The 20,830-nt window shown below is 40.9% G+C and overlaps 1 protein-coding gene across 9 annotated transcripts in view; it reads right to left on the bottom strand.

Annotated features, from left to right (window-relative positions):
- Positions 1–20,830, bottom strand: part of CACNB2 (calcium voltage-gated channel auxiliary subunit beta 2) — a 411,167-nt gene that overhangs the window by 117,075 nt on the left and 273,262 nt on the right. For 7 of the 9 annotated variants that reach the window (XM_027976664.2, XM_027976665.2, XM_027976667.2 and 4 more), the window contains one exon: positions 17,160–17,279. In XM_027976664.2, the coding sequence (XP_027832465.1) occupies positions 17,160–17,279 (120 nt within the window). Of the gene's footprint in view, positions 1–17,159; positions 17,280–18,113; positions 18,652–20,830 lie in introns of those variants that run through there. The other 2 variants (XM_004014254.5, XM_060397390.1) reach the window with 1 other exon arrangement.

The following is a 20,830-nucleotide window of genomic DNA, read 5'->3' as shown; positions in this document are numbered from 1 at the left end:
TACAGTTCTGAGAAGCTGTGGAAGCTGGGCTCCAGGGGATCAACTGTCTCTTTCATTTTTGAGTGAGGAGGTGAACAAGATTATACTGTATGTTCCTGTGGGGTTACTAGTTAAATGTCCTCTTAAATGAACTGTTAATCAGGGACCAAGGCTTAATCACTTTATATCCTCTAGCATCACCCATGAAATTAAAAGACGCTTACTCCTTGGAAGAAAAGTTATGACCAACCTAGATAGCATATTCAAAAGCAGAGACATTACTTTGCTGACTACGGTCCATCTAGTCAAGGCTATGGTTTTCCAGTGGTCATGTATGGATGTGAGAGTTGGACTGTGAAGAAGGCTGAGCACTGAAGAATTGATGCTTTTGAACTGTGGTGTTGGAGAAGACTCTTCAGAGTCCCTTGGACTGCAAGGAGATCCAACCAGTCCATTCTGAAGGAGATCAGCCCTGGGATTTCTTTGGAAGGAATGATGCTAAAGCTGAAACTCCAGTACTTTGGCCACCTCATGCGAAGAGCTGACTCACTGGAAAAGACTCTGATGCTGGGAGGGATTGGGGGCAGGAGGAAAAGGGGACGACAGAGGATGAGATGGCTGGATGGCATCACAGACTCGATGGACATGAGTCTGAGTGAACTCCGGGAGATGGTGATGGACAGGGAGGCCTGGTGTGCTGCGATTCATGGGGTCGCAAAGAGTCGGACACGACTGAGCGACTGAACTGAACTGAACTGAACTGAGCATCACCCATATTACAAGGGAGGTAACTGAATACTAGTGTGTCAAATGAATAATGCACTCACTTTGCATCTGGAGATTTCTGTCTATTTAAAGGATTTTTTCTACTTCATTGTATATATCCATTAGAGGACTATCACACAAGTCAGACTACTTAAACTCACAGATGCCAATGATTTGCTATAATTCTGCATGGATATGTGTGACATCAAGTTGCCTTGTAAATCAACTTGTCACTTGGCTTTCATATGCAAGGAACATAGGTTGACTCAAACATAAGGTTACAGTGGATCCAACAAGTACTTAATTCAAAGATGACCGTGGTTCCTCTAAGAAGATAAAAGGAAGAGTTAAAGTGTTTAAAATTCAGGGAATGGATCTGGAAAGCAGAAAGATCGGACCACTTGATTGATGACTGACAACTGATATTTTTGCTTCCCTCCTGCCAAACACACTTTCTGGTCCCATTTTGGGAGGGCAGGGTAAGCAGAATATTAGTCTCAGTCTTCAAGAACTTTTTTTTTTTAAAGCAACAAGTGCTAATCCTGCAAATATCAGTAGAAAGAACTATTAGTAGGGAATCACTAGAACTAAAATAACTTTCACAGCTACTGGTATCTTCCATCTTTTTCAAGACAGGGTTTAGTTAAAATAAACTAACACTTTCTCAAGCCACAAAAGTTTCCTCAAAACCATCACTAAGGCAGTTTCCTAGTTTTTCTTTACAACACATTCTCATCTCTCTTGAGTCAATTATAACATCTAACGTCACATTTTTGGATGCTATAATTTTTAGACCATTCTTTCACCATTTTTTTAATCTTAGCAGGAAACAACACTTACGAAATCTCTTTTCAAATAGTTTCATTGTAATTTCAATCTTCTCTCCCTTGCCCTACTTAAAATGTTTCTTTAGCATTCTCCACCCAACCTGTTTCCTAGATATTTGAATGTGTGTGCTCAAGTCACTTCAGTCGTGTCCAACTCTGTGTGACCCTAAGTCTGTAGCCTGCCAGGCTCCTCTGTCCATGGGATTCTCCAGGCAAGTATACTGGAGTTAGTTGTCATGCCCTCCTCCAGGGGATCCTGTGGACCCAGGGATTGAACCTGTGTCTCTTATGCCTCCTGCATTGGCAGGCAGGTTCTTTACCACTAGTACCACCTGGGAAGTCCTTAGTTTTCCATTTCTCTATAGGAAGATCCTAGTAAAAATTTTTTAGGTACATTCCATTTGGATCTCCATTTAACCAAGAATACAGTATACAACATATCCTGAATGCTACTTCTTTGGTTAGATTCAAGACATTTTAGCTCAAAATTTTTGTTTAAAGGATATTAAAAAGGTAAAAAAGCACCCATTCCAAATCAGTGGCATAAATATCATAAACTAAACTTAAAATGTGGGGGAAAAAAGATATTTTGCTTGTCAACTCTAATTGTACTTACCTAGATACAATAGCAAAAGAAAAAAAATAGCAGAGGTGGTGTTTTTACTTTTAAACTTGTTTTAACGGTTGCCATGCTTTTTTTCTTGCTTTTGTTATTTAAGAAAACAAGTTTATCCCTTTAGCTCCTCCAGAGCATGAAACAAAGAGGCAACGTTAGTGCATTCTCGGTTTATATCTTTCTAAGAAGGGCTCACTGATTAGGTGAAAGAACATAGGACAGAAACTTACAAGAGAGAAGCCTGGGGCCTTCCCTGGTGGCTTACTGGCGAAGAATCCCCCAGCCAGTGCTGGAGACATGGGTTTGACCCCTGCTCCGGGAAGATCGCACATGCAGTGGAGCAACTATGCCCGGGAGCCGCAACAACTGAGCCTTGCTCTAGCGCCCGGGAGCTGCGTGTGCTGCAACTACTGAAGTCTGCGCCCCAGAGCCCTTGCTCCTCAGCAAAAAGAATCCACTGCAATACGAAACCCACACACTGCTACTAGAGCAGCTCCCGTTCGCCCCAAGTGGAGAAATGCCTACATGGCAGCAAACACCCAGCACAGCCCAAAATAAATAAATAAAAATCATGTATAGCAAGGAGAGAATCTTGGGTCCTTGTACTAATTCCACTACTAACAGCTCAATGAGCTTGGGCAAGACTCTTCAATGTCTTGAAGAGACACTGCCTCAATTTCCTCATTCTTAAAATGGGGAACTCTGCCCTCCCCACTGAGTAGTTGCAAAGACCAAGCAAAGTAATACTTTGGGATATTGGAGATTTCAACACTAAGACATCATATAAACATAAGCTACTGTTGGCTGATGGAAAAGCTTAACAGCATCATTAAAAAAACGTCCAAGACACACACAAAATTCTTTACAGCATTATTCGCAGTAGACAAGAGGAAAAAGCAGCCTACAACAGATCCCTCAGCATATAAATGGATGAAGAAAATGTGGTCTGTTAACATAATGGAGTATTATTTGGTCTTAAAAAAGAAGGAAGTTGTGTCACATGTTACAACATGGATAAGCCTTGATGCTGAGTAAAAGAAACCAGTCAGAAAAGGATAAATATTGTGGGACTTCTCTGGTGGTCCATTGGTTAAGAATCTACTTCCCAATACAGGGGATGTGGGTTCAATCCCTGGTCAGGGAACTAAGATCCCACAGGCCATAGGGCTACTGAGATCCAACAAAGCCAAATAAATAATAACTTGTTTTTTTTTTAAAAGGACCAATACTGTATGATCCCATTTACACGAGATACCTCAGGTAGTCACAATCAAGGAAAGAGAAAGTAGAATGATGGTTTCCAGCACTTCTCTGGTGATCCAGTGGCCAAGACTCCCAGCTCCCAATGCCGAGTTGGATACCTGGTCAGGGAACTAAAGATCCCATGTGCTGCAATGAACACTGAAGACCCTGCAAGCCACAACTGAGACCCGGTGCAGCCAGATTAGATAAAAAAAGAAAGGTAGTTTGGGGGCTGTAGGGAGGTAGAAACAAAGAGGTGTTGGTCAACAGGTAGAGACTTTCAGGTGTGTAAGATGTGAAAGTTCTAGAGATACTACATAACATGAATATGGTCAACAGGACTGAGCAGTGCATACACTTCAAAACGGTAAAGAGAATTTAAAAAAAAACACTTCAGTGCATTGATCGTAAAACGTAATTTGGAATTAGATGGTATTTAAGCAAAATTAAGCCAAATAACAGCCTTTGTTGAGATCTTCAGTTAGCAGTCAATCTTGATAACCTTAGAAAAAGCACATCACTGGATAGCAGAGGTCTATCCCTGAAGAGACATCCACTGCACCATGGGGGCACCAGTAACCCCTGTTTCTGCTGTCCAGCCCTCCTCCACCCAGCCTTATTTCCACCACCTGCTCCCCATCTCTACAGGGTCTGGCTCACTGCCGCTGCTGTGGTTTGCTCAGCTATGTCTGACTCTTGGGAACCCCAAGGACTACAGCCCATCAGGCTCCTCTGTCCATGGGATTTTCCAGGCCAGAATACTGAAGTGGGTTGCCATTTCCTTTTCCAGGGGATCTTCCTGACCCAGGATTGAACCTGTGTCTCCTGCTTGGCAGGTGCAGTCTTTACCACTGAGCCACCTGGGAAGCTCTCACAGCGACAAGCATTTTGGCATCATCGTTAATCAGCCCATGAGATTCTTGAGGGAGAAACCACATCAAGCAGATCCCTGACATCCCTTCTTCCAGCTCCTAGCTCAAAAGCACAAAACCACCCATCAAATGTTTGCTTATTCAACAAATTCTGCTCTTTCACAGTTTTCAACATCTTTCACTTAGCTCTTGGTAGGGCAAAAGCTCAAGAGCAGAGAGAGGTTGTCTATTTTAAGTGCTTAAAAGTCTTTGTGTTGTTCCCTGTTCATATATGATAGAGAGAAAAAGAGAAGAATCATGTATTTATAGCTATGTTTATAAAGATATCACAAAGATGTTCAGTTACAGCTCTTGACAAAAAAGAATGCTTGAGCAGCAAAGTTTATAATAATCCTTCCCCAATCCATTTATGGTTTTGAAACTGCCACAAGTCTGTATTATGTTAACAGTCTTTACAAGGGTTCTTACACCAGAGTGCAGTTTGAATGTGGGCAAACCTCAGATTCCTAGAACTCCCATTAATAAAAACCATAAATCCACTGGAAGAGAGTGTTGAATTCGAGTATCAGGTTCTCTTTTAAACATGTAACTCTTATCCATAAGAAACTTAAAACTCACTCCTGGGTAGACTGCCAAGATAAATATAACCATAAAGAAGGAGGGAACGGCATGTAATTTTATTCCTAAAATACTCAAGTGTTACTCAGGAAAGAGCCCATGAGAAGAGCAAGAGAGCATCGTTTGTTAACTTGCTCTTGATAACAGAGGCAGGAGTCTGCAACCATGAGATGAAGAAGCTTGTCCTTACAGTGTCCTTACACAGCATGAACACGTGTTTAGTTGCTCAGTCATGTCTGACTCTGTGTGACCCCAAGGACTGTAGCCCATCAGGCTCCTCTCTGCCCATGGGATTTTCCCAGCAAGAATACTGGAGGGGGTTGCTATTTCTTCTCCCAGGGGATCTTCCTGACCCAGGGATCAAACCTGCATATCCTGCACTGGCAGACGGATTCTTTACCACTGAGGCATCAGGGAGGCCCAAGCCACTCAGTTGTGTCCAACCCTTTGTGACCCCATGGACTGTAACCTGCCAGCCTTCTCTGTCCATGGAATTCTCTAGGCAAGAATACTGGAGTGGGTAGTCATTCCCTTCTCCAGAGGATCTTCCTGACCCAGGGACTGAAGTCTGGTCTCCCACACTGCAGGCAGACTCTTTACCATCTGAGCCACCAGGGAAGCCCCTTTAAGAAACATAGAGCCTCTGCCTTTACTTTCAAGGGGCTTACAGTCTAGTGCTGGGGACAGGACACCACCTCAGTCCTGGGGATGGACAGGGGCTCAACTGGACCTCATGGATGAGCTGTGAAGATCATGTGATAGTGCAAATGTTAGCAGCAGCCAGTACAGATGTGTTACCCAGGACCCAGTACCGAGCCAGGAGCAACTCCAATATGGTAGCGACCAAGCAACAGAGCAGGGCCCTACAGGGCCTTTCCAGGACAGATTCTCCACCCCATGTCCTCCGCCTGCCTCTTGTCTGTAGAAAAACTTGAGCCAGAGACTAAGTCTAATGAGAGACAATGAGAAAACGTAGATACAAAGGGGAATGGTCAAAAAGACAAAATAATAAATAGTTTCATCATTAAACAAAGACAAAGACCTTTAGTTCCTCGTCAGGAGCTATGGGTAATATTCTGAGCCTTGTCCTTTGAGCTGTTTGGCAGAGGATGAAACGTCCACCAGGTGGAAGAATTTAACTACATGACGACCAGACTACAGCCAAGATATGAACTACTCCGTCTTACACAATTCTGAGAACTGACCTCAAGGAAATGGGAACAGAACCACTCTGGAACTGAAGATTAACTTTACTTAAAACAATCAAGATGACACTGATCAGACCACTATATGACCAATTTCAAGATGACTGTCAGAGTTGACTCTGCTGTTCTGCATGTAGCTCCCTTCTTCTGCTTATGCGCAGCCCTGAAACTCTCCTTTAAAAGCCCCTGCCTCCTGATCAGCAAGGAAGAGTTGGTTTTTTAAGACGTGAATCCACTTTCTTCCCAGGATTGCTAACTTCCTCAGTAAAGCTATCTTTCCTTTAACCCAACAGTTGTCTCTTAGTGGATTCTTGAGTGACGAGCAGCCAAATCTGAGTTTGGGAACATCCATATATAATGGCATCTGGTGACCTTGCACAACTGAAAGGGGAATGAAATGAGGAGCTGCATCACTTCTAATACAGATACCCCATTAGACACCAACGTTTAAGGCAGGAGGAGGGGCTGCCTGTGCCTATCCCAGTCCCTTGCCTGGGAACTCTGAACTGGACAGGCACCAGCTCATGCAATTATCACTGAAACCAAGAGCACCACACATAACTTATCAAAAGGTCAAGCAGTCTACGCAGAGATGGAATCCAATCCCAGGTTTCCTTGAGTTGAGTAATTGTGAGAGATCACATGACCCACAGCAACTAAAATATCTCCTATCTAACCCTTTACAGAAAAAACCCTGCTGATGCCTGGACTAAGTCTATGGGTTTGGGAGGATGACATTAACACTGACAGAAATTTTTAAAAATGCAGAAAAGAAAAGGTTTGAAAGAAAGAATTGGGGAGCTCCATTTTAAATAGCTGAATTGATAGAGATCCCCAAAAAGGCAGATGTGAGATACTAACACTAGGGAGAGAGGTCACGGGGAGAGGTGCAGAATTAAAGTGATGATGAACCAGTGTGAAGGATGAAATGGTAAAAGGAAAGATGGAAGTGATGTAAAGCTTGTTACAGTGATGAAATTCTATATTGAAAGGAGAAATTACACAGCAGTCCCAATATGTCCAAAAAAATATGAAGAACAGAGCTGCTTCAGCTGAATCCAGGAGGAGTGCACCAGAGCACAAGCTGCCGGCAGCCCTCTGCCTCTGCAGTGGCTCCTGAGGAATAGTATTTGGTTTGAAAGCCAAAGTCATGCCTCCAAAGATAAAAGCCAGTAGGTCAATGGAATACTACTCAGCTATTAAAAAATGAAGTGACGCCATTTGCTGCAACAAGGATGAAGCTAGAGACGACCATACTAAGTGAAGCAAGTTAGAAAGAGAATGACAAATACTATATGGTATCACTTATATGTGGAGTCTAAACTACAACACAAATGAACCTATTTAGGAAACAGAAACAAAATCAGGGCCATAGGGAATAAACTGGTGGTTGCCAAGGTGGGGGTGGGAGAGGGCAGGAGTGAGAGTTTGGAGTTAGCACATGCAAGCTAGTATATATAGACCGGATAAACAACAGGTTCTACTGTATAGCATAGTGAACTATATTCAATATACTGTGCTAAACCATAATGGAAAAGAATATGAAAAAGAATGTGTGTGTGTGTATATATATATATAGCTATATAATATATATCTATGTATAACTGAGTCACTTTACTGTGCAGTGGAACTTAACATTGTAAGTCACTTACACATCAAATAAAAAAAGAATTTTTAGAAAGTCAGAAGGTCAAGGTTGTTGCATTTGGTGGAATAAACTTCCACACTTCAGTGGAGGGAAATGGTGAAAGAGATTGAAAAGGAAGAGAGGTAGTAGAAATAGGCTTGTGTTGTAGCCAGGACCTGTCATTTCAAATAGACTTAGTAGAGATGGAAAAAAAAAAAAAAAAAAAGGCAAGGCTTACAAAGAAGTCCAGGGACCAGTTAATAAGAGGTCAGTGAACATCGCTAGAGACCATCAATAAAGAGAGACAGAAATTGATTTCAAGGAAGTGGGGAAGAAATGACAGAAGAGGAAGGGAGAGCTAACGCTGGTATAATTCAGGTTGGCACTAACAGGAAGGGAGAGATGGGGATGGGAGGAAGTCAGGGTTGTCAAAAGGGAGGGAGACATTTGTTCTTCCAGAGGGAAGGGAGAAAAAAAGAAGATGGGTGCAGCAGATGGTTTGCTGAAATTGGCTTTAACAATTACCCACCGGAATCTGTGGCCCTGGGCATTCCCTCCCACACCCACTACAGGCTGAGAGTTTGAGCCAGAGGGTATTAGCACACAGGAAACAAGAAGAGACTTGAATATTGCCCTCTGGGACCTGTTCTCTCTTTCCATGCTTGTAACCCTGAGAACACTGGGAGGAGGAGCCAGCCAGCCTGCTGGCGATGGGAGATCACCCAGAGGAGGAGGAGCAGCCCAGCCTGACAGCTGCCAACCTACAGACACAGGCAAGAGGCCATCCCAGATCAGCCGGTCACCGGCTCACCTGCCAGCCGGAAAGACAGTAAAGGAATTGATACTGTCTGTGTTACATGATCGTAACTGCTCTGTTCAGTCACTCAGTCATGTCCGACTCTTCGCGACCCCATGGACTGCAGCATGCCAGTCTTCCCTGTCCATCACCAACTCCTGAAGCCTGCTCAAACTCATGTCCATCGAGTTAGTGGTGCCATCCAATCACCTCATCCTGTTGTCCCCTTCTCCTGCCTTCCACCTTGCCCAGCATCAGGGATTTACTTTTATCTAGATAACTGCTCTAGAGGATTTCAAAATGCTCTAGGATGAAGAGCTTTGCCTTTTCCTTTTCTAGCTTTCAAATTGCTTACAATGAACATTAATCACTCAATAAGTGTCATTATTACTGCATTATTACTATTATTGTCAACTAACATTTGAGATGAGTGGAATTACAGCACCAACATATATGACTGTACCTACCTACTCATATTTATGAGCTACGCAGAAGCCTTTCAGGTCCATGGGGCTTTCACACACTTTTTCTTTCTTACAGACTAACCTAATATATATTTGAACAACAAACTAACTCACGATGTTGGAAATTAGACATATTTTGCCAATTTTCTAGCACTATTTGGAAGGTAATTGCTATGAGTAAAAGAGGGCTGACAGTTTTTCAACGCAAAAATAAAGAGACAGTACTGAAATGAGCAGTGGGAAAATAATCTGAGTCTAAAATATTTTCCAAAGAATGTCTCCCATACTTTATGTTTTTGATGATGAGACCTCTCTGCTGGATTTTATTTTGTACCAATTAAATGAGTTTTTCCCCCCTATGTGGAGCCATCTACTCTAATACCTGCCACATGTTCTCCGAATTCTGTCCAATAGTCTATCTTGTGGGTTTAAGAAACTATGTGATCTAGGCATACACACATCTCTCCTACCTCCCACATGCTTTGCTCACTAAGATACATTTTTAGAAACATGTCTAATGTTTTTCGAAATAAAAATTCATCTTCGGGTTGAAGGTGAATGAACACATTCCTGTTTTTCATTCTTCTGAAAAGGCCAGGTAGGAGATATTTCCAACTGGATAGGATTCTCCCACTGTCTAAGGCATTTATAAACTAAGGTAATATGAGAAACATTTTTCTCCTGTTACAGTATGCTTATTGATAAATACTAAGATTAAAAACCTGGTCAATTGAACAAATGCTTCCTCCTGAAACAATTTTTTTTTCCTGTGTGTGAAAAAAGTCTAAACCCATAGCTTTAGGACAGCAAATGAGATGGAAGTAGACAAAAACTTAGAATATAGAAACAAGAGGCAGTGGCAATTAGCCAAGTAGAAAGAGTGAGAATTAAAGTAAAGAGACCAGGGACTCCTTTGGGGACGCTGACCAGATGAAGAGAAACTCCCTCCCACCACTACCCTATAAAAACTAGCCGTCAAGAAGCTTTACCATCAGTCTGAAAGCTTCCACTCAGCCTTATATCTTGCTCTTAACTATGAATGTGCTTTGAATACTCAGTTGCTCAGTAGTGTCTAACTCTACGACCCCATGGACTGCAGCCTACCAGGCTCCTCTGCCCATGGAATTTTCCAGGCAAGAGTACTGGAGCAGATTACCATTTCCTCCTCCAAGGGATCTTCTCAACCCAGGGATCAAACCTGCATCTCTTGTGTCTCCTGCATTGACAGGCAGATTCTTTACCACTGCGCCACCTGGGAAATCCTTAACTATGAATGGATAACCCAAAATCAAACTTTTGAAGGAAACCTCCAGATACATAAATAAAACCCAATTAAAAGTTTTTAAAAAACACATTACATAAAACCTAAAGGAAATCTTAAGAGATATAAGAGAAAATATTTTAGCCATGGAATGAAGACAAGAAGCTATAAAAGGAGAAATGACAGGAAAGCTGTTGGGAATTAGAAATTTTCAAAAACAAAAATTTCAGTCAGTATGTTAAAGGTGGAGAAAAACTCAGAACAAAAAGACAAAAAGGATAGTAAGAAAAAAAACGAGTAGAGAAGAAAACCCAAAGCAGACATCTGATAAATGAGAGAACTAGAAAAAGGAAAGCAGAGAAAGAAATGATCAAAAGCAGATAAATAGATAAACACGCTTTCCAGAAGTGAAGAGACTGGCCCTTCACCATGAATATTCATATGAAATTCTGCTCACCAGAAATAACAAGCTTCACATCAAGGCCAAATTTCAAACAGCTCTCAAAGTATTAGAGAAAATCATGCAGAAATCGCACTCAGAGACAGAATGAGACTGGCAATCACAACAGCAGCGCTGGATGCCAGAGGAAAACAAAACAATGTCTTGAAAATTCTGGGCGAAAATGCTTTTCGTATATGAATATTATGCCCAGCCAAAGCAGTAATTAAATAGGAGACTAGAACAAAGACATCTTCAAGTTGACAAGATCTCAGAAAAGTAATCCTTCCTCTAGAAGGTTCCATGTTTTCTGACTGCCAAGCCTTTCCTAATGTTGGCCACTCCTCACATTGCTTATCAAGTTTTCCTTCTTCTCCACTCCCCAGTTTGTACTTTACAAACTAAACTGCATCTATCCATATTGGAAGGTATAGTTTGAAGCCATCACCACTCCTAAGAAGAATTTTCTGTTCCTGCCAACTGGGGGCAGTCTGTCTGGAGACTAAAATACTAGTCTGCTTCTGACTAGCGTGATTTAAGGCCACAACTTTTCTCCCTGAACAAATACTAGAAGCCTTCTGCAGAGATATTTTGCTTATCTGTCTGTTTTTTTCTTATGGTTCTGGCCTTTCAATGCCTCCTCTACCCACCAACTGTGACTAATACAGTTCAATACAATAGACATTTACTGGTAAGAGAACAATTGACTTAGAATTTCACATTAATTCATTTTTCTAAGAATACCACACCAAACCTATTTCATTTCTGCCCCAATTCCTTCCACATCCAGATTTCTCAACTCAGAATCTCTGCACACAGGAAAGATCATTTCGAGGGAAGTGAAAGGAAAGAGAAAAAAAAAATCTTTCAATAAAAAAAAAGATTTTAGAACCCAGCAATGTCCATGCAAAATTTTTACATGAATGTTCATAATGGCATTATTCAGTTCAGTTCAGTCACTCAGTCATGTCCAACTCTGCGACCCCATGGACTGCAGCATGCCAGGCCTCTCTGTCCATCGCCAACTCCCAGTTTAGTTAAACTCATGTCCATTGAGTCAGTGATGCTATCCAACCATCTCATCCTCTGTCGTCCCCTTCTCCTCCCACCTTCAATCTTTCCCAGCATCAGGGTCTTTTCCAATGAGTCAGTTCTTTGCATCAGGTGGCCAAAGTATTGGAGCTTCAGCTTCAACATTAGTCCCTCCAATGAACACTCAGGACTGATCTCCTTTAGGATGGGCTGGTTGGATCTCTTTGCAGTCCAAGGGACTCTCAAGCATCTTCTCCAACACCACAGTTCAAAAGCATCAATTCATCGGCGCTCAGCTTTCTTTATAGTCCAACTCTCACATCCATACATGACCACAGGAAAAACCATACCCTTGACTAGACAGAACTTCGTTGGCAAAGTAATGTCTCTGCTTTTGAATATGCTGTCTAGGTTGACCATAACTCATTTCATGGCTGCAGTCACCATCTACAGTGATACTGGAGCCCACAAAAATAAAGTCAGCCACTGTTTCCACTGTTTCCCCATCTATTTCCCATGAAGTGATGGGACAAGATGCCATGATCTTCGTTTTCTGAATGCTGAGCTTTAAGCCAACTTTTCACTCTCCTCTTTTACTTTCATCAAGAAGCTCTTTAGTTCTTCTTCACTTTCTGCCATAAGGGTGGTATCATCTGCATATCTGAGGTTATTGATATTTTTCTCAGCAATCTTGATTTCAGCTTGTGCTTCCTCCAGCCCAGCGTTTCTCATGATGTACTCTGAATATAAGTTAAATAAGCAGGGTGACAATATACAGCCTTGACGTACTCCTTTTCCTATTTGGAACCAGTCTGCCGTTCCATGTCCAGTTCTAACTGTTGCTTCCTGACCTGCATACAGGTTTCTCAAGAGGCAGGTCAGGTGGTCTGGTATTCCCATCTCTTTCAGAATTTTCCACAGTTTATTGTGATCCACACAGTCAAAGGCTTTGGCATAGTCAATAAAGCAGAAATAGATGTTTTTCTGGAACTCTCTTGCTTTTTCCATGATCCAGCGGATGTTGGCAATTTGATCTCTGGTTCCTCTGCCTTTTCTAAAACCAGCTTGAACATCTGGAAGTTCACGGTTCACGTATTGCTGAAGCCTGGCTTGGAGAATTTTGAGCATTACTTTACTAGCACGTGAGATGAGTCAATCGTGCGGTAGTTTGAGCATTCTTTGGGATTGCCTTTCTTTGGGAAAGGCAAATGGAATGAAAACTGACCTTTTCCAGTCCTAGCTTAAAGATGGAAACAACACAAATGTCCACCAACTGATGATAAACGAGTAAATAAAATGTGATAAATGCATACAATGGAATATTACTTGTCAAGGAAAAAGAATAGAGTGCTGATACATGTGGAAACAGGAATAAATGCTGAAAATGTTACTTAAATGAAAGTAGCCAATCACAACAGACCTCCTATTGGATGATTGCATTTATATGCAATAACCAGAACTAACAAATCTATGGAGACAGGAAGTTGAAGAGTGGTTGCCTAGGGCTGAGGTAGGTGGGAAGAACAGCATGTGACTGCTAATTTTTAGAACATGAGATTTCTTAGGAGGACAATGAAAATGTTCTAAAGTTGACTACAGTAATGGTTGCAATACTAAATATTCTAAAATCCATGGAATTGTACACTTTACTTTTTTATTTACTAAAGATTTTTTTTGATGTGGACCATTTTTAAAGTCTCTACTGACTTGGCTACAATATTGTTTCTGTTTTATATTTAGTTTTTTTGGCCACAAGGCATGTGGAGTCTTAGCTCTTTGCCAGGGATTGAACCTGTACCCTCTGCACTGAAAGGTGAAGTCAATCACTGGACCACCAGTGAAGTCTCCAAAACGTTACACTTTAAATGAGTGAATTGTATCTCAGTAAAGCTGTTCTACTAAAAAGATCAATGTGGGAATAAATGAAATTCCTATATTATTTGCCTTTAAGGCAATATCAAAGTGCGCCAGATTTAATAGGGCAGGCTCTTCAAAGTACAGAGAACCTGAACAAGATCAAAAAGTCCATGTGGGATCAGAAAACATCAAGTTAAAAGACAAGGTCATGTGAGTTATTTGCCTCAAAATAAATATTAAATCTGTTCACTGTAGAGTTTACTAGTTTAAGAGAAGCCATAACAAAGCAGTAGTGAAAAGTACTGGGCTTTATGGAAAGCACAGAGGGCCAGGTTATATAATCTTATGTAGGTCAGTTAATTTCAAAAGCTATTTTCTCTAGTTTCATTACTTGTCAATCACCTTATTTCATGGGCGTATTCTTAAGGCAATTAATGGATAATATGTTACATATTTACAGAGTGCCAGGGTCTGAAAACACCACTGAGGTTTATTTCAGGCTCTTGCACAGGCTTTTTTTTTTTTTTTTAGTTCATTTGTCTTTATTATGATTCCATGATTGTTTCTGGTTGAAAGATCAGTATTTTTGATATTGCACACACTTAAGGCAAGTGATCTGCAGGGTAGGTGAGTTAAAAGCACCAAGTTATGAAGGCTTTCTACGTGAAGGATGTTATAATATGCGCAAAAAAAAGTAAAGAACATTTGCATCTTTCAAAATGCTTGGGAAAAGTGCTTAAAACTATCAACAATGATTTCATATATTTTTGAACTTTAAGGTTTCATTTTGAAATAGATCCCACAAAGGCACGATGATATATTGGAGGAGGAAAATAGATTAAAAATAGCCCCATGAATGACCCATGTATGATCCCTTTTTTTGTATACTTTCTTCAAAGATATCAGAATTAAGAAATCAGACCTACCAAACCATGATTTTAACCAAAAGTACACTTAAATCCTACTCTTTGTATCTTCTTTCAGAACATATTCAAATTCTCATTCACTTTAGTGTAACTTATATATTTGAATCCTGAGGTTTAAGATAATTGGCCTAATTTTAAAGAAGAAAAATGAATGTAAGTTGTTTTCATTAAACATAGGATATAGCCCTTCAATTATTATGCTTTTGTTTTAAATTCTTTTCATTTTTTTTCATCTTCTACTTCTCTGTAACTATAAATGTTTTGGTCTGTATGACAAGTAACACAAATCTGGCTTGATTAAAGAAAACATTATGATCCATACTGGGTTGAAAGATACTAAAAAGTTCTGCCATATAACACAGGTAGCCCAACCCGCGTCTGTGATGACCTAGAGAGGTGGGATGGGGGAGTGGGTGGGAGGCTCAAGAGGGTGGGAATATACTTACAGCTGTTTTGAGCTGCTGAAACAAACACAACATTGTAAAGCAATTATTTTCCAATTAAGGCCAAAAAAAAAGTTCTATGCAGCTGTGTCACTGAACTCAGGACTTACAGCAGTGAGAGACAAAAATACATCCACAGATAACTAAAGACTTTGTGGTTAATGAAAAGCAAACCTGCAAGACACTGGATTGTATGATGATGTGGTATGAGCCGGAGAAAATGTTTAATTTTAGCATGTGAAAAATCACATGAATAAATAAGTGCAAATAGAACATTCTTATTTCGGGAATACAAACTGTTATTTAGTTTTTTTCCTTGACTTTATTTTTTTTTTTCCTTTGGCACCCTGGTGCAAAATATAGAATGCAGAATTAAGAGTCTAAGTTGCAGCATATATTAGCTACAAGACATTTTGGGGCAATTAACTTCATTGGCTGTACATTCATTAATTTCAACTTGATAATTTTTCTACTGCAGTAGAACATTTACCAAGAAACCTACCCTTTAAAAAATTTTTAAATGAAGAGCAGAACTGTTAACTGTACTATATTATAGACACAGTGGTGTACAGGAGATCTCTAGGACTTATTCATCTTATATAACTGAAACTTTCTATCTGTGGAATCTCCCCATTTCCTCCTCCTCCAGTCCCTGGAAACCACCATTCTGCCCTCTGCTTCTAGGAGTTTGACTACTTTATTATTCTTTTATTTAAAATTTTTTTTAATTGGAGGATAGTTGCTTTACAATGTGTTGGTTTCTGCCGTACAACAATGGGAATCAGACATAACTACATATATATATATATACACACACATATCCCCTCCCTTTTGAGCCTTCCTCCTTGGCTACTTTAGATACCTCCTATCAGTGGAATCATAAAGCGTCTGTCCTTCTGTGATCAGCTGGTTTCACTTAGCATATGTCCACCACTCTCACCCATATGTCACATCATAATTTTTAAATGGTTAACTTTAGCAGAGCAGATTTGTTTGTGGCAATGGGGCCACACCTTGCTTTATCAGTTTTCTGCTTCTGCCCTTTTTGAGTCCTCTTGCAGTCAAGTCTGTCACACCTGGAGATGACTTCCCTGCCCGATGAGGTGAGAACATTGTTTTGATGTCCAGAAGTACTTTTTTTTTTAAGTCAAGGTCTCCTGGCAGCTCCTCTGCAAACTACTATGGCAGCTGGGCTAGAGGTCATGAATATTACATAAGGGCAGTCCATGTATTCAAACCAGCATCTCCAAGCCATGATTCCCATAGCAACACACAGAGATTTTACTCATCTTAGAGACGAAGCAGCCAGCAGAAGTATTCTAATGTTACCCTGGATTTTTTTTTTTTTTTTTTTAGCAAAATCAACACTTACTCTTTTTTCAAAGCAGTGATTTTTTTCAAAAGAAAACCAATGACCTCGTTAAAATAGGTTCATTTAAAAATTACCAAGTATCACACACACCAAGGCCCTTTGAACTTGAACAACAGCAGTTTATGCCTTAGAAATAGCTGCTATTTGAACCACTGCAGGGGAGAAAGAATCCAAATCATGGCAATGTGTGAAATGAAACAGTCTCCGCTAAATTCTGTACTTCTATGTTTCATATCTGGTTTCCAGTCCCCCTTCCACTTAATTATTACAGGATAGAGAAAGAAGAGCTCCAAAGGCAGGGACATCTTTAATTAATAAAATCCTTTCTTGCTTTCTTTTTGAAAACCATAATACAATCCATTTTTTTAAAATATAAGAAAAATACCATTATAAAACACCTAAGGAGTAAAAGTGAGGGGAAAGGTTGTTCAAGTCTAAGAGAATAAACATCAGCTTGAAGAAAGTTTGTTTTTCTAAGTAGAGAAATGGTTTCCTGAAAACAAAACAAAACAAAGTAAATCCTTTTCCTAGTAGAAGCAGTTTTTCCTCTTTGTATATTCAGGGATCATTTTTCTGCATCTAAATAAACCATCCACCCATGGATTATAAAACAACATAAAAGGCAAGACCACTCATGTATTACACTGCCCTTTTCTACCAAGGGAAGACAATACATTCCACATCCAGTACCTCTTTACAGCCAATCAAGGAAACAGGGTAACAGACCAGATATACATTTCAGAAGGAACTTCCGCAGGTGGCCCACCGTGGATTCAGCACAATGCACAAAGTGCTTGGCAGAGAAGGAAGGGTTTTACCTTTGCTTTTTCCAACTGGGCCTGGGCCTGTCGCTCTGCTTCTCTGCGCACTGCCTCCCGATCTTCCTCCAAAGAAACATCTGAATCGGATGGACGGCTGGTGTAGGAGTCTGCCGAACCCTGGAGAGGAAAACGGACATTAAAAGAGATTCCGTCTAGGATGCTGGCCACAGAAGAGTCTCACTGACACGGCAGTTAGCTTCCTAGATTGTGCTGTCCATTCCTGAAAAGAGGAATAAAAATAATCCCTTTTGGTGGCAAACCAGCTACCTACATCCAGCTTTGGTTTGCAGACCACTCACTAGGAGAGTTACGCCGTCCAAGTTATTGATACCTTTCCTTCCTAAATCTTATGGTCCAATTAAGAGCCTTTCTGGAAGCCGGAACAAGTTCTCTTATCATTAAACCGACTCTGTGGTGCAGTGCAGTGAAGGACACACACACCGTTTTCAAGGAGAGCTTCAAGAACAGTCCACAGCTACAGTGAGAATTTACAATTAGGAAGAATATACGCTTAAAAAAAACCAACAGCAAACATAAAGTCAAGGGAGTTATTAACTTGAACTCTCTGACACGCCACTGCCATAGATGACCCCCTCTTTGATCTTAAGCATCCTTTGGTACCTCTGATTCACCCAGTTCCTCTGACAAAACTGTAAGGCAACAGCTGCCAGCTTCCCTCAATCTTTAAGCAACATATCTTTTTCAATCCCTTTAAGTAGATATTTCGTCAAAGCTGTCTACGGGGAAAACACCTGCCCAGGGGGAGCTCCTAGGGCGATAAACCACCGCAGAGGAAAAGGAGCTAGAGGATTAGAGGACTCTCTTCCGCTCCCGCTCTCGCAATCAGCATCATATTACTAATCACAGGAGCCCCAGACAGCCCTCACTTGTACCAGCGACAGAAACAACGACAAAATAACGTCTCCCCTGTACGAAAGCCCTGAAGCTTACACAGATATCCGAATTCTTCAGCCTTCCTCCCTTGGCGCGTTTCAGAAGCCTGATCCAGGTGGCCTTCATCAGCCAGACAGCGCCTTTCCCGTCCGCAGCTGCAGCCCCGGGCACCGATCCTCAGTGCGCGCTGAGCCCCGCAGAACCCCTGCTCGCTTCCCATCCATGCTCTGGGCAAACCCCCGCTTCTCCGTCCCTTTCTGCCTCCGGGGCTTTCACTTCTTACCCCGGAGGACTCCAATCCAAAGAGATTCTTATTTTCCCATCCCAGTGGGAAGGGGAAACAAACACTTGGATGCTTTCGATTGCTTTAAAGATAACACTTCAAGCGCATCCAAAGACAGGCATCAACTCGTCCTAAACTTCACCCATCTTATGACCCTCTCATCTTCCCTGCTCTTGGATTGTTCAAAGACATTAGTTGTGAGAGAACCTTAAGGGGAAAAAAAAAAAAAACCAACCTAGTGCAAAACGTATGCAGTGACATTTGCAAGTGCAAAGTTCAAGGCTTATCTTCAGAGATCTGGAGGGGGAGGGCGGAGGACGCGCTCACCGCACTGGGCATGCTCCGTCTGTAGCCTTTTTACGCAGACGCTCACATCACCCGGTTAGTCTGTCAAATTGCCATTTTGCATCTGAAGTGTAAACAGCTGGAAAGGGCTTTTTGATTCTATAGTAACAGGCACCTGGGATGTTTGACATGCTTCTATTTCAGATGAAACGTCTCAAAGATGAAACCTGTACTCTCTCCCTTTTTATTTTCCTCTTAACGATCTCTTTCCATTAATCTGCTGCGGAAAGTATATCCTATGCCATAGGGCAATTCATAGATAATATGATATATGATATTGTTGGGCAATCGAAATCAAATCATGCTTATCCATTCTAATATAAAGCCGCTCTTGATGGTTCCATTTCCTAAACAAAATGCAAGAGAGAGATTTGCTCACTGAAATAGGACTTGAAAGTAACCACAGCGCTAAGCAATGAATTTACCGGAGCTCAAAATGACTTTGAACCGCTTCTCCAGCTGAGCAACTACCTTTCCAAATAAAGTCACTGGGATAAATAACCATGTGAATTGCTATCACAGCAATTAGGAACAAATGTAAAAGCTTGGCTGATTTATTAGCTGGAGTTAATATTCATAGAACCATTTAGTCCAAACGCTTCTTATAAATAAAGCGACTGAGGCTTGGGGAAGAATCATACTTATTCATTTCCAGTATTAATGGGATTACTTTTTTGAAAGTTTATGAAGAAATACACACTTCCAGGTTTCCTAAAGTAAACATAAAATTCTATCACTGCATTCTAAACTATGTTTTGTTTGAGGGGGGAGTAATTATTTTGTAAAGTTTCATGCAAATGAAAGAAAGCATTCTTAAGAAAATCTTCCTTACTTTTCCCCTCCCTCCCTCCATCCTACCACCCTCTCCCCATTTTCCCCAACCCTCCCTATCCCTATTCCTTTCATTTCTAGGTTAAGACCAATCTTCATGACTTAAATAGAAAATACAGGAGAGGCTTTAGAATCAACACTGTAGATCAAATGCACGTTCACTGTGGTATCATAACATAAATTAATAGATTACTTATATTTTTATCAAGTGAATATGAAATGCATGGGACACAGAAAATGCATTGCAATTTTTTGGTTCTTCTAAAATTCACACGGGTGATAGGAGTTTTTCTACACCAGCACACATGCTAGGGTAATCCTAATGTTCTCAGAGGGGTTCCTATAGCAGGAATTCTTTAGTCCCTCAGTCGTGTCTGACTCTTTTGTGACTATATGGACTGTAGCCCACCGGGCTCCTCTGTCCATGGGATTTCCCACGCCAGAATACTGGAGTGGGTTGCCATTTCCTTCTCCAGGGGATCTCCCTGACGCAGAGATCGAAGCTGTGTCTCCTGCATTGCAGGGTCTTTTTTTTTTTTTTTTTTAAACCATGGAGCCATCAGGAATGCCCACAGCAGGACTAGCATAGTAGAAAATTACCAGGAAGCACAATTATATCCCATAAAGGACATTAGGCCCCCCACACGGTCAGGTCACACCTCAGGGAAGATACAAAATTTCTCCTATTAAGGAGCCCATAATGAGAGGAGAAGTGTAACACACGCACACACAATTGTGTGTGATCTTGTTCCACTATAAACAAAGATTTAAAAATCCTTTGATTATAATCAGATGACGCTTTTAATTACATAGTCATTTTGAGACCTGTTACCAGGTTGAAATAAGTAAGCAGCATAAAATACCCTCTGCATTGAGTTTTGGCAAGGATCTTTTGAATATCTGCAACAATATATTAACCTCTGGCCACTTTACAATGTGAGCTGTGACTTGAACTGATGTCCTCATGGATTTCATTCTTTGGATGTGTGAAGTATACACTTTCAAAATATTTTTAATTATAGAAGTTACATGTATCCATTGTAGAATGAAGAGACACACAAATAACCTCTGCCTGAAATTTGCCCACCCAAAAAGCCTCACTATTAAATGGTAGCATAATTTAGCCTCCAGAGTTCTTGCGTTTTTTCAAAAGTCACCCTCCCAACATGCGCCTTACAATTAATCTCCTTCCTTTAGAAAGTGTTGATTTATGCAGTTAGAAGTGGTGTATCTAATTAAGCTTTTGCCTTTGGGACCATAAGGACTTTCTGGGTCATTCTGCCTTCTGTCAGGAAGAGCTGGCGGTCATTTTCAT

This window comes from Ovis aries, chromosome 13 (genome assembly GCF_016772045.2).
Source record: "Ovis aries strain OAR_USU_Benz2616 breed Rambouillet chromosome 13, ARS-UI_Ramb_v3.0, whole genome shotgun sequence".
Classification (NCBI taxonomy): domain Eukaryota; kingdom Metazoa; phylum Chordata; class Mammalia; order Artiodactyla; family Bovidae; genus Ovis; species Ovis aries.
Note: the sequence above shows the minus strand (reverse complement) of the source record. Positions and strands in the feature narration are given on the sequence as shown.